Consider the following 12,342-nt stretch of genomic DNA (forward strand, 5'->3'; position numbering starts at 1 on the left):
AAAGTAAGCAGAGGCAAGAGCAAGCAGAAAAGCGTCTGCACTGTAAGAAAGATAAGCAAGAAGGCTTGGAGGCTTGGAGGCTTGAGAGCTTGAGAGCTTGAGAGCTTGAAGGCTTGAGAGCTTGGAGGCTTGAAGGCTTAGAGGCTTGAGAGCTTAGGGGAAGTTTTCTGAGGCCCAAGCCCTGGGCTCTTTTAGACGGCTTTTTAGGACATTTGAGTTGTGAACCTTTTGTATTTTGACTTGGTGTCTTTGTTATTTTTTAAGGATTCTTGTAATCCTTTATTTTTGTTAAAACCTTAATAAAACCGGTTTGTACTTTGTACATTTTGACCCAACTCCTGGTCGCTCTCGTTGTCTCTGAAGGTATCTGCTTGGTCTCAGAGTGAGGTAAGAACACCCTTCCTTGGAAAAGGCTGACATTAGTTGATGATTTGGATTTCAAATTGTTTAAGGGGAATAGAAACCCTGTTTAAGTTAAACTATAGTTTCACATTGGTCACTGTGGTTGATGTGGTTTTGATTGATGTTGAAATATGACATATGCTATGCTGATGGGGTGATGTCACTGCTGTGATATTCATATTTGACTCTGGCTGTGTTTGAAATTACTTTTGCATTGTTTTGATTGGTATAACTGGGGATCAAAGTTGGGGGTTAGGGATTGTGGGTCCTGAAGCTGCCCTAATTACCAAGGGGTCTCCCAACGACACAGGGTTTCCCCTCCAGGGGCAGTTTTGATACTGCTCTGGGGTTCTACCAGCCCACCAACCCCTACTACACTATACACTCCGTTTTTGCTATCCTAGCGGTCGGACATCCGTGGCTGGAGTGCCTAAAATAGGGATACGACGGGCAGCGTGGTGTTAGAGCCACGCTGTAAGCGCCCCCCTGAGCAGATTACGTTGATCGTGTAGATTCTGGGGGGTTTAGTCCTAAAAAGATTGGACGGCCGTTCACCGGAGCCTTATCAGCACCAGAGCCTTATCAGCACCGGAGCTCGGTATCGGAGACGGCCTAGATATTAATGTTGGTTGTATCAAAGTTAGATTCCTTTTCACCACTACTGGTCGTACATCTCAGCATAAATATACACTGTCAACATTCTAAGGGGGCATGAAGCGTCTCCCAGGAACAAAATGAACTTAACACAACAGTATTTCTGTAAACCTTCATTTGTCAAAACTTGGCCAAGCAACTGTTTGTTAACATACATAACAACGAGTGTTTGTATTTTCTATATCATTCTGTAGTGAAATGTTTTCACATTTTTTATTTAAACTCATAGGAATATGTGTTGTTCAAGCTTTAGGCTGCATTTGCCCAAGAATGATTAGACTTTATAGATGTTCTCTCTGAGTTGTGTTGTCCATAGGTATCTTGAAGTCCCATTCTAAATGACCAATACAGGATAACACTTTAAACCTCTTCAAAATGTTAGATTTGTATCACATAAGGTACTATTGATTTTTTATAAATGAATTACATTGTGAGATTTGTACTTTTCTCCGTGTCTTTATATTAAGTGTTAAACGAGTGAAGACGACCAAAGCTTATTCATGCTTATTCATTGCTAATACCTCAGCATCAAAGTGAAGAAAAGCGAACCAAACAAAGGTTTATTGTGCTCTTTTTCAAACAAACTAATATAACAGCTTACAATACATTATGTTCTCAAGCATTAAGTTATAGAAAATCAACAAACATATTATTTTTTGCATTATTTACCTTTAATAACTTAAGAGCCTTAACAAAAGAGCTAAATAAACTTAACTTAGTATCCTTTTTCAAATGTTTTTATCTTTACACAGCAGCCGAGGACATGAGGGACAATGTGAAACTGGGACATTTATAAATTGACCCACTAAAGTGTCTAACAGAGAACAGCTACACCATCTAGCGACAGATACCCCCCCATGACACATGCAGTTCAACACACTGACCAAACAGGACTCTGTGAGGCTGTGAGAGGAGCTTACCGGAACGTTCAGAATCCAGAGAAGAACTGTGCTTTGTTTCAACAACACATCAAACACAGCTGGGCTTTGCTTATATTATGGGGTATAGAGCACGAGTTACTGAACAACAGTATGGAGCAGGGTGTCCAAACATTTCTCACTGAGGGCCACATGCAGAAAAACATACAAAGGGCTGGGACCCTTTATGAAAAAAGAACAGCCTTCATCACAGCTCTCCATATTTTGTTATAAAAGCTCATTCCTTAAAACAGAAACCTTAGACTGCTTATAAAAAGGGGAAATAGGAAGGTTATATTTCAAGCTTGTTTTGTTAATAAGTTAATGGGCTTTTTTTATGAACTAAGATTTGTTAGAAAATGTTCTCAACTTTGATTGACTGGACCGGGACATTTACTAAGTGACCCAGGATCACACATTGTCTACAGCACGTTCGCTGAGGAGTCAGCCGACTGTCTGTGGATCTGTGGATGAGTGAAGCTTTAGAGATGTCTGCTGCCTGTGGTTCAGACTGTCTGCTCACTTCTGGGTGGAAGTTGAATTTGTCTGAAGATAGGCTAGAATCATTTGAGACATTTTATACAATTCTACCCAGGAAGAAATACACTCAAAACACTGAGTATTCATTTCACAAAACTTCACAACGATGGATTTCATTCTAGAATACACACTTTATTTATAGCCAGCTCATTATTAATAGGTTCACCGAGAGACAGAAAACAGCTGAGTGTGTTTTGTAGAGTAATGGAATTTGAACCTTTACTTGAAAATAGCTTGACTGATATAAGTGTCAGGAAGCAGAGTATAACAATTATTTATTATTGAAATTTGAAATGAAATGTTTATATAATATAGAAAAATGTCAGATTATCTTGTAAAACGCAAGAATAAAAGTCAATGAGCCATGTATCAGGTCATAATGATGATTGATTTATTTGTTGAAAAAGCAGTGTGCTCGGTGTGTGTGTGTGTGTGTGTGAGTGTGTGTGTGTGTGTGTGTGTGTGTGTGTGTGGGGGGGGGGTGCTCAGGGATAGCTGCAGCACTTGCAGGAGTCCCAGTAGATGAGGCCGACCTGGCAGTGTTGCAGGTACGTGTACCCCTGGAAGCACTGGAAGTAAGTCTTCTCATTAGTGGGGTTCTCATACAGGCCATCAGGACGTCCACGGCAGAATTCTGCAATAGGGTCTCTGGTGGTGGCGGGGGCCGGGGTGGTGGTGGGCTTTGAGGGGAAACCTGCAAAATCGGAAAGAAATGTCATAAACCAGGGGCGTCAAACACTTGTGTACTTACCGTGGAAATATTTAAAGACATTGAACAACGTGCAATATAATGTCAGTCAGCAGCTTCAGTTTGGTGGAACCCTGAGGGTCATGCACTGCCCCCACTGTTGTGTATTTTATATTTTATACATTTTCAAGTAACTTAACCTTCTGCCTAAACAGTTTCCACTTTAGTTTGTATTGTGGTGTTTCAGGTGTGGAAATTAGTGTAAAACCATTTCTAGATCTTGACAGGTTGTTTGGATCATAGAGTAAATACTATAGTTCACTTCCAGATACAGGGACTTCATGTTTTTGTACACTGTGATCTGTAAGCTGTAAGGCACATGTGCAAACGATCATCTGAGGCATACAATTGTTCACATTATACTTTTTTATCCGAAGGCGTTTTTTTAAATATTAAACCTTCACAGTGATGGATATGGCTTTGAGTGGGAGGAGCTTCAGTATTTACCCATTGACACCCTGAGGTGGTTGATGAGAGGGTAAGCTCCGTCTGAGCAGAAGGATCCACTGAAGTCATCCATGTCCAGAGTCCACACATGAGCCCCCCCCAGGTTTTTGGCAGTCATGTACTGGACCTACAGGACCACCGCATCAGTAACAGAGAACATTAAACTCAGATACAGGTCCAGCAAACAGACAAGGAAGTAAGTGCCCAGAAAAAACTGAACCGTTGACTTTAATTAAATGTATAATGTCAACTGATTTCACAAAACTGTATTAGGTCAGTTGAAAGCAATAATATTAAGTCAAATAATAAAAATAATATTGGAATATAATATAATATAATTTATTTCAACTAACCTAATACAGTTACGTGAAATTAGTTGACATAATACATTTAATTAAAGTCAACGTTTTAGTTTTTTCAGTGTAATAGAAGTTCTACTAGTTTGAGGGTCAGTTGTTAACTCTCCTCCACAAACCCTTCACTATATAACGCAAATACTTCACAAGAACATTTATCATTCATTTTCCCCAATGAGTTCAGAACTGCAGGACATAATGGGTAATAATGAGTTACCTTGGAAGAGAAGCTGCGCTTGTTGTCGTAGCCCAGCCAGGCACTGCCATAGGTGGCATAGGGGACCTGCTGCTCAGAGATCCACTCAACATTAGCACCGGGGGTGAAGGCACAGATCTGGTAATACATAAACATAAGGACAGAGATTACCATCTGTACTGAAAACATTTATCATTCTGATTCTATGTATTTGTACATAAGGGACCACAGTCATGTTGTTACGGTGGAGCATGAGTGTTAGTTCCTCCTCATTTGAGGGATATACCAGTATGTATACCAACAGTAGATTACAGATATATGGAAATGAGGCTTGATTGCCTTCTATTGAGTGATATTTGACATTTCATTAATTCATTCCTGAATGGGAACATATTGACTTTCAGCACATAGTCGACTAACATTAGGAGACAATCTACTTTATTGTCCACGTAAGGACATTTTCTCTGAACTCTGTCCTGGAGTTCCAACGAAGATACAAATTATATATTCTACTTAGTACACGATAAAAGACAATCAAATATTAACAAATGACTTATGTACATATACACAGCTTGCACATACACACAGAATGTACTGTTGTCATATATTCATCCTCATCTGTGAGAAACAGCATTTTGATCTCCCTTTCTTTATCACACAAACAGAAAGGTTGACAATAAAGTTGACTTTGCCTTTGACACAACTTCTGACAATGGTGACCTACTGTTCTACCCTCATGGCCAACATTTACAACTATATTACATTATATAGTGTTGAGCAGCTAAATGGACGAAGGCAGGAATGAGTGTGTTCTGCTCCTGGTGAATCTCCTGTCAGAGGTTAAAGCTGAGTTTAGGATGGGCAGTACCTCGTAGGAGGACCAGAATCCGGCGGTGCGAGTGTAGGGTCCGGCGTCTGCGGGGCCGTTGGACGGGGCCCCCAGGCCGGTGGCCCCGGTGCTCAGACGGTAGGTGCGTCCGTAGGTGGGGAAACCCAACAGCAGCTTCTCAGCTGGGGCCCCTTTCACCAGCCAATGAGATATGGAAGCGTTCTAACACAAAGGACAGAGGAGATCAATAATTCAGCAGGAAACTCAACTCAAAGTATTCATATCAACATTGGACCAGACTACTCCCTGGAATGAGAAGTGTTCAGTATTTCTTGTCCAACAGTAGATATCCACAGTGATGATTCAGCTCCTTATTAAAGTCAAAAGTATAGCAGCTAGAAAGGCAGATGTCTTCCTCAGGATTGGGTGGAGACCAAATCAGAGCCAATCTGGGAGCGCGTCTAAATAAACGCTCATGGTGCTCTGTCTTTAACATGCTTTACATTATAGCAAGGCTCATTGTCACAAGTGGAAAAGGCTTTGTGTAATCCTATTAAGCATATACACCTTAAATGTAGTTCTTATAAGTCAGATAAAACCTCTTCAACTGCATTTTGGACCATTTTACGACAAAAGTCCAGCCAAACCAACGGAGAGAATAATATCACAGAGTATGTGTAGAGTGCAGCTGTCTGTCTGTTATGCGTCTTTGTGTGTTTCTTACGATGTTGTGATGAATGTGTGTGCCGGAGTCCATGGAGCTGCCGTACAGGGGGCTGTTTTGTCCGGTCACTGCCTCCCAGTGCCCGTGGTAGTCATAGGTCATGACATTGATGAAGTCAAGGTGACTGTTGATTTAAAAATCAGAAGTAGAAGGAGTTTTACAGTTGGGGAAGGACATAGTTGAAAGAGCATGAAGAGTATTTTGTTTAACAGCACTGAAAAAACTGAAATATTGACTTAAATAAATATATGATGTCAAGCAATTTCACACAACTGCAAGAAATAATATTAAGTTGAACCTAATCTTCTTTATTTTAACTTGAAATGATTGCTCTCAACTAACCTAATACAGTTATGAGAAATCTGTTGACATAATACATTTAATTAAAGTCAATGTATCCGTTTCAGTGAATAAAGAGTCAATTATTTCTATAAACAGATACAAGTCCAATGATCAATGTCCTCCCTATCAGTGAATACTAGTCTCCTGTTCAATTCTTCTCATATTTCTATTCCAAACCAAACCCCCCCAGAAAGTGTTCTGCTCCAGATATCCAAACAGAACTATTGAGGATACTATACATTTCTAAACTCCATTGAAGTGAAACTCACAGTGCGATCTTCTGGACCTCGTAGGCTCGGTCGATGTTGGGCCTGAAGGCAGCCACGTTGGCCGTCAGCAGCAGCGGGGTCTTCCTGTTCTCCCTAGCATCGTCCTCAAAGGCCTTGGCCAGCTCCTGCAGGCAGAACCAATAGAACCTCAGATACACATCGTCTACTGCAGCACCACAGGTGTACATGAAGACATTTCTATCATCTATTTGTTGTTTAGACACTCCAAAACGAATGCATGAAAGAGGTGTACAACTTGTATTCCATGTACCATGATTTTAGCCTTGCTAGCGGTGTGTCTCTTTGATAGGGATATCAGTCGGATGCTCAGGTATCCATTCTGGTATACACTACAACGCCTCAAAAACTCAAGATACTCAAGTTGTTACTTAGGTTTATGACCAGAGACATGCAAACATTCCCATTAGGTTCAGCTATTACCTGTGTTAATTAGTACATGTTAGAATGCTAAAATGCTTAACTATGATGGTGAATACATTTTAACCACTTAGTGTCAGTGATTGTTAACATCATGAACCTTAGCCTTTAGCTTCACATCCACTGTGTCCATGTAGCGCTTCACACAGCCACTACACAAGTCTTGTTATCATGTTCATTAGTTTGTAAGGAGGTTTAAAATAACTCAAAACTCAATCATATTTATAATTTACTCAAAAGAGGACATATTGTGCTCATCTTCAGGTGTATATCAGTATGTAGTGTCTCTACTGTGACATGTCTCCATGCTTTAAAGGGGACCTATCATGCAAAATGCCCTTTTGATGTCTTGTATACATAACTATGTGTCCCCGGTGTGTCAGGACACTCACGCAGCGTCAGAAAATAAAACCCTCTCTCTTTTCCTCCGAACCCAAATCTCTAAAAACGGGGAACAACGGAGCTGATCCAGATTTGCGTCCGATATGACGTAATATCTGAAATGTGGACCCACGGCCCAATCAGAAACGTACTATGGTCGGTGTTTACATTAGCATCGCTAACACTCAGAGCTAACCTGTACTGGAGAGCATGTGTGTGAAGAAGCAGGAAATACAAAGGAACTCACCTTGTGGTATAACCGGCAAGAGAGAAAGCCTTTGAGCTCCAAACTGTTTCAGAGAGAATCCTTGATAATCCATGATATGGCGTTTCATCACGGCAGCATTTAGTTTAGACAGTAGCTGCCGGGTCCCGCATGAGCTCAGACCCATCCTCTTTTATTTTTAATCAATTATTTTTATTTTTAAAAGCTTTATACCCAGAATCAGCACTTTAGAAACAGGAAGTGAAATAGAGGGATATGAGGCATGGCTAACACTTCATAGGCATGTTTTTTATATATTTGTATATATCTGAGACCTATGCTATTGCCTAAAGATAGCATGATGATAGCATGATACTGTCTGTGCTGCAGCACCTATTTTCACCCTCTGTCTGAAACCAGAGCCCAGTCTGCACTGATTGGTTAGCTGGCCGGCTCTGTTGTGATTGGTCAACAGTTCATAGATGTAACGCCGCTTAGCATATCATGTACAATGTGTTGGTGAAGGTAGGGGGGCAGTTTGTGTGGGAGACAAAACTCCCTATGGAGGGAACACAGGGATTTTAGTCTTTGCAGGCCATTGACATGCACAAAAACCTATAGAACACACTACCAGAGAGGGAAACCCCAAAAAGCAGAATAGGGCCGCTAGTATGGAGCTATAAGCTGCATACAATTCATAATGTTCCCTCTGATGGAAGAGAATGACCTCTTAGAGTGAGACCAAAGGCCAAATGTACCACACAGTGAATGATGAACAGTATCACATGCTCACCGACACCAGCAGGGTGAACCTCTCCTTGTCCTGCTCCTCGCTGCCCTTGTGTCCCGGGTACTCCCAGGCCAGGTTCAGCCCGTCAAAGTTGTTGGTGCGCAGGTAACTGATGACAGACTTGATGAAAGTTGCACGGCTCTCAATCTTGGCAACCATGGCGATGAATCTGTTGGGATGTATAAAACGATGCTGCAATTTACATTCTGGTGACACAGCAGCCGAGGAGGTGTCCAACTCCAACCTTCTGAATATCCAGGACATTTTGGAAGAATAGGGTCATATTTGCACTTACGGGCTGATTCCATTGACGGTGCCTCCCACTGACAGCAGGGTCTTCAGCACAGGATTACTAACAGCAGAGAGAGGGCAAAGTTATATTGATGATAGAAACATTCACAACTTGACTAGTTGAATCTATCAGATGTAATATTGCAATAACATGTGTATTGTAGCTAGGAGTGTATTTTTGGTTATTGGTTTACGGTTCCTTTTGAACACATCACACTTACTACAACATCTCATTTGTAAACTGTTTATTCAGTCGCTTCAACGTTATACAGAGTCCTGAGATCATTGCTGGACTTGCTACACATCCATTAAAAGATTTCAGCTGATCCAGGATATGGCTGGCTTTGAATGAACAGAAGAGCATTCCAGGCGGAAAACGTTCTGGTCTAAATATTGTTATAAACAGGGCTGCACATAACTGGTAAGATGACAGAGACTTTCGATCCAAACCCAGCTGTTGACTTGTGGATGCAAGCAGCTAATCACAGACTCAACCAGAGAGAAAGAAGTAGGCCTACATAATCAGCTACCATGTCTGACAGAGAGGAAGACAGTGAGGAGAACAGTCAGGAGGGTAGTGATGACAGCTTGTAGGATTACTGGTCGTGCTAATGTTGTCTTGTGTTCGCCTCTGCATGTGTGTTCTGTGTTCACCTCTGCAAGTGTGTTCTGTGTTCACCTCTGCATGTGTGTTCTGTGTTCACCTCTGCATGTGTGTTCAGTGCCGTGTGTCTGGCAAATAAAGTCAAGACCCCTCTCAAAAGTTACGGTTTATTTCACTTTAAGGATGAGCACCAAGCAACATCTCCAGGTGCTCCTTTGAGAACCAGGGCAAAAAAGTGATGTGCACCCCTGGTTATAAAATGGTTTCTACCCATCCAATTGTCTGTCTTGCTTTGGCTTGAAAAAGATTATTAAAAGACATTACATATCACTTGATAGATGCTTTAACCAAAGCGACTTACATGCTCCCCACAGGAGCAGTTTGGGGTGAAGAGTCTGGCCCTGAGCTGACTGCAGTGATTCAGTGCCCTCCTGATCCTCAGACCTTTCCCCCCTCACATGTCTACTCACACATTCTTGAGCCGGTTGAGGCCGGTGAACTGCTGCTCGTCGTTCCACTCGATGGGGGTGATCTGGTTGAAGCTGTTGATGGTGGACAGGGCGTAGATGACGTGCGTGCACAGGAAGGGGTCGATGTTGTCCGAGGTGAATTTGCCGTTGCTGGGCCTGTACTGGGCCCAGTTGGTCATGTGACACACCAGCCTGCTGGAGGTGGCTGAGGGGAGACGGGGGGTGAGTTGATTGCATCTGTGTTTGTTCTGAAACTTTGATCAAACTGTGAAGAAAAGTCTCTGCCTGTACTGAACTAATGCTTACCGGTGTGCAGTACGAGCAGGGCGCCCAGAGCTGCAGGAACACAGAGAACAGGAAGAGGACACTGGGGTTAGAGGCATGGGAGGTATAGAGTAAATACATCGCTTTTAATTCATGAACAAAATGGGTGCAAAACAACAACTAAAGTACCTGCAAGAAAAATAATAAATATATTCCACAGGTCATTTTGAACAACATCCGACTATTCAATGTCTTTGTTACTGAGAGTGCAAATCTAACATCCTATTGTGTTATGTGACCCATTTAATTGTAATTCTTAATATCATATTTTTGCAAGATTTTAACTTTGAATATTGCTTAAATAAATACTACAATTATTGCATATTAAAAACAGAGAGCACGGACACATTCATAACACAGATACATGAATTGATGATGGTACAAAGAAATAACTATCAAATTAGATTTGTGTTGCTTAATGTTCAAACTGTTTGGTGTAGTGTTTACATGTTTTAATTGTGTACTAAGTTGAATGTGCATGCCTCAGGTCAGTGAATGTGAGAGTGAATGATTGATATCAGGAGATTTACATAATGTAAACAATATGTTTCTTAGAGTTATTGCCATCTTGGTATTCTGTACTGTATGTGAGGGTCAGTGCGACATAACTGGTATTTCACATAAGAAATGAAAGAAGTGGATGGTGTTTACCTGTGAGGAGTCTCATTTCGATCCAGTCAGTGTTCTTCTGCAGCAGCGAACCTGTGAGGATCATACAACATTAAGATGATGATCAAATACAAATACCATGCAGCCCCTGCTAGAAACAATAAGTATGTTAACTCCTGGCAACTTTACAGACATTTCAACATCTATCCAATTGTATATGCTAAACATTCTATTTGATATTTCATCAAATCCTGCTTCAGCTAATAATAATAATTGCAGTAACACTTTTTAGAAAATCGCATATTTTTCATTTGCATATTAGGCAGCTGATAGTCGTTACCTTTCGTCGAGAGAAACCGAAGCAGAGTCTACAGCTCGATGGACTCAGGTCAGATATTTATAATTTACTCATTAATAACTAATAGCTGCATGGTAGCAAAGTGCAGCTGATAAGGCACAGGTTGTCTCATATACATCATTTCCCCACTTCCAGGAAGGACATGTAAGAAAGAGACCTGCTGGGAAATGAGCTATCAGTACATTCCTTCATCTCAGCTACAGGGGTGAAAGGTGCAATCAGTGTACATTTACAAGAATACGTTAAAGGTAATAATCATCACTAATAACGGAATGGTTAATGTAGTAAATGAACCCGCACAGGAAGTGGATCTTGCACCTTCCTGCTGGGATCGGGTCTGTTTCCTGTGTGCAAGTCCTGGGTCAGGACAGTCTTTGTTTGCCGTCTGTTATCAGTGTTCGGTTTTTGGAATAGAAGAGATCCAGGTTCAACCTAGTTTAATACCAGACTGTAAGCAGAGGGGAACTTCCACCACATTGTCTGCCATCTCCAAAGCTGTGTCATATTTATTCTGCATTGCATCTTTTAAGCTATCAAAGCAATCACCAACCCAGACTGAGTGCTCTGGGTTTGGTTCAGTGTGTGGACAGGGTTTCTGGGATAGAGTGCAACCGATGAGGCTTTGGGGAATATCAATTAGCTTTAGTGTAACTTATTCAAACACACACACACACCATTTTAAACAATAAGGTGTTCAGTCAGTTGGTCATTTGAAATGGACTGTGATCCACAGCCAACAAGAGATGTGAGTATTAACGAGTCAGTTGTATAATACATTCTGTATAATTTTACTTCATTGAATTTAAGCCCCATCAAATATGTATTTTCATTTGACCTTCAGCTGTAAATATTGACTCCTCTCTAATCTGTGTTATTGAACACATTTTTCTTTCCCAAGATAATATTCAACTGGTGTGACTTGAGTGGGTCACTAACATGAAAATAGTTATTTGTTACTCGTTGTTGTTGTTCTGTGGTATGGGCCTCCTTAAGAGGTGCCTTCAAGCTTACCGGTTACATACCGTAACACAACAACTGTGAACGTAGTAAATACACAAGTTACTCAAGTACAATCCCAAGGTGTTTATTTGACATCTTATTTACAAGTACCCCCCCTCCCTCACATTTTCTTTCAATCACAATTGTGAAAAGGCCCAAAGGCAACAATATCCAGTGCACTCAGCCACCGACAGTGAGTGAGAGACCCTCCGTCCAACATCCAGAGAGCGCCCCCCGACATGGTGAATGACTCTATGGCTCTTCACTGAATACTAAAGGCATGGTGAAAACACTTTGTACAGAGTTAAACACAAACACACAGAAAACAGGACATCATTCACAGGTTCTCAGACACCTGAGCCGAAGCAGAGGGAGCAGCTGAGACTCAGCATGAGGGGCAAGGGTGGGGTTTAATCCTGGGTGAGACCATGCAGGGTTCCAAGGAGGAC

The 12,342-nt window shown here is 41.4% G+C and overlaps 1 protein-coding gene across 1 annotated transcript; it reads right to left on the reverse strand.

Moving 5' to 3' along the window:
- Window positions 1–2,624: 2,624 nt before the first annotated feature.
- chia.1 (chitinase, acidic.1) lies at window positions 2,625–10,716 on the reverse strand. Its single transcript, XM_034225780.1, has 11 exons — window positions 10,579–10,716; window positions 9,910–9,939; window positions 9,604–9,808; window positions 8,534–8,590; window positions 8,242–8,407; window positions 6,425–6,549; window positions 5,814–5,937; window positions 5,129–5,311; window positions 4,282–4,398; window positions 3,709–3,835; window positions 2,625–3,207 (listed from the first exon to the last, which is right to left on the reverse strand). The coding sequence occupies exons 1-11, from the start codon at window positions 10,640–10,642 to the stop codon at window positions 2,999–3,001; spliced, it is 1,407 nt and encodes a 468-aa protein (XP_034081671.1). The 5' UTR covers window positions 10,643–10,716; the 3' UTR covers window positions 2,625–2,998.
- Between the last annotated feature and the right edge of the window lie 1,626 nt (window positions 10,717–12,342).

Source organism: Gymnodraco acuticeps, unplaced genomic scaffold, assembly GCF_902827175.1.
Source record: "Gymnodraco acuticeps unplaced genomic scaffold, fGymAcu1.1, whole genome shotgun sequence".
In the NCBI taxonomy this organism is placed as follows: Eukaryota; Metazoa; Chordata; class Actinopteri; order Perciformes; family Bathydraconidae; genus Gymnodraco; species Gymnodraco acuticeps.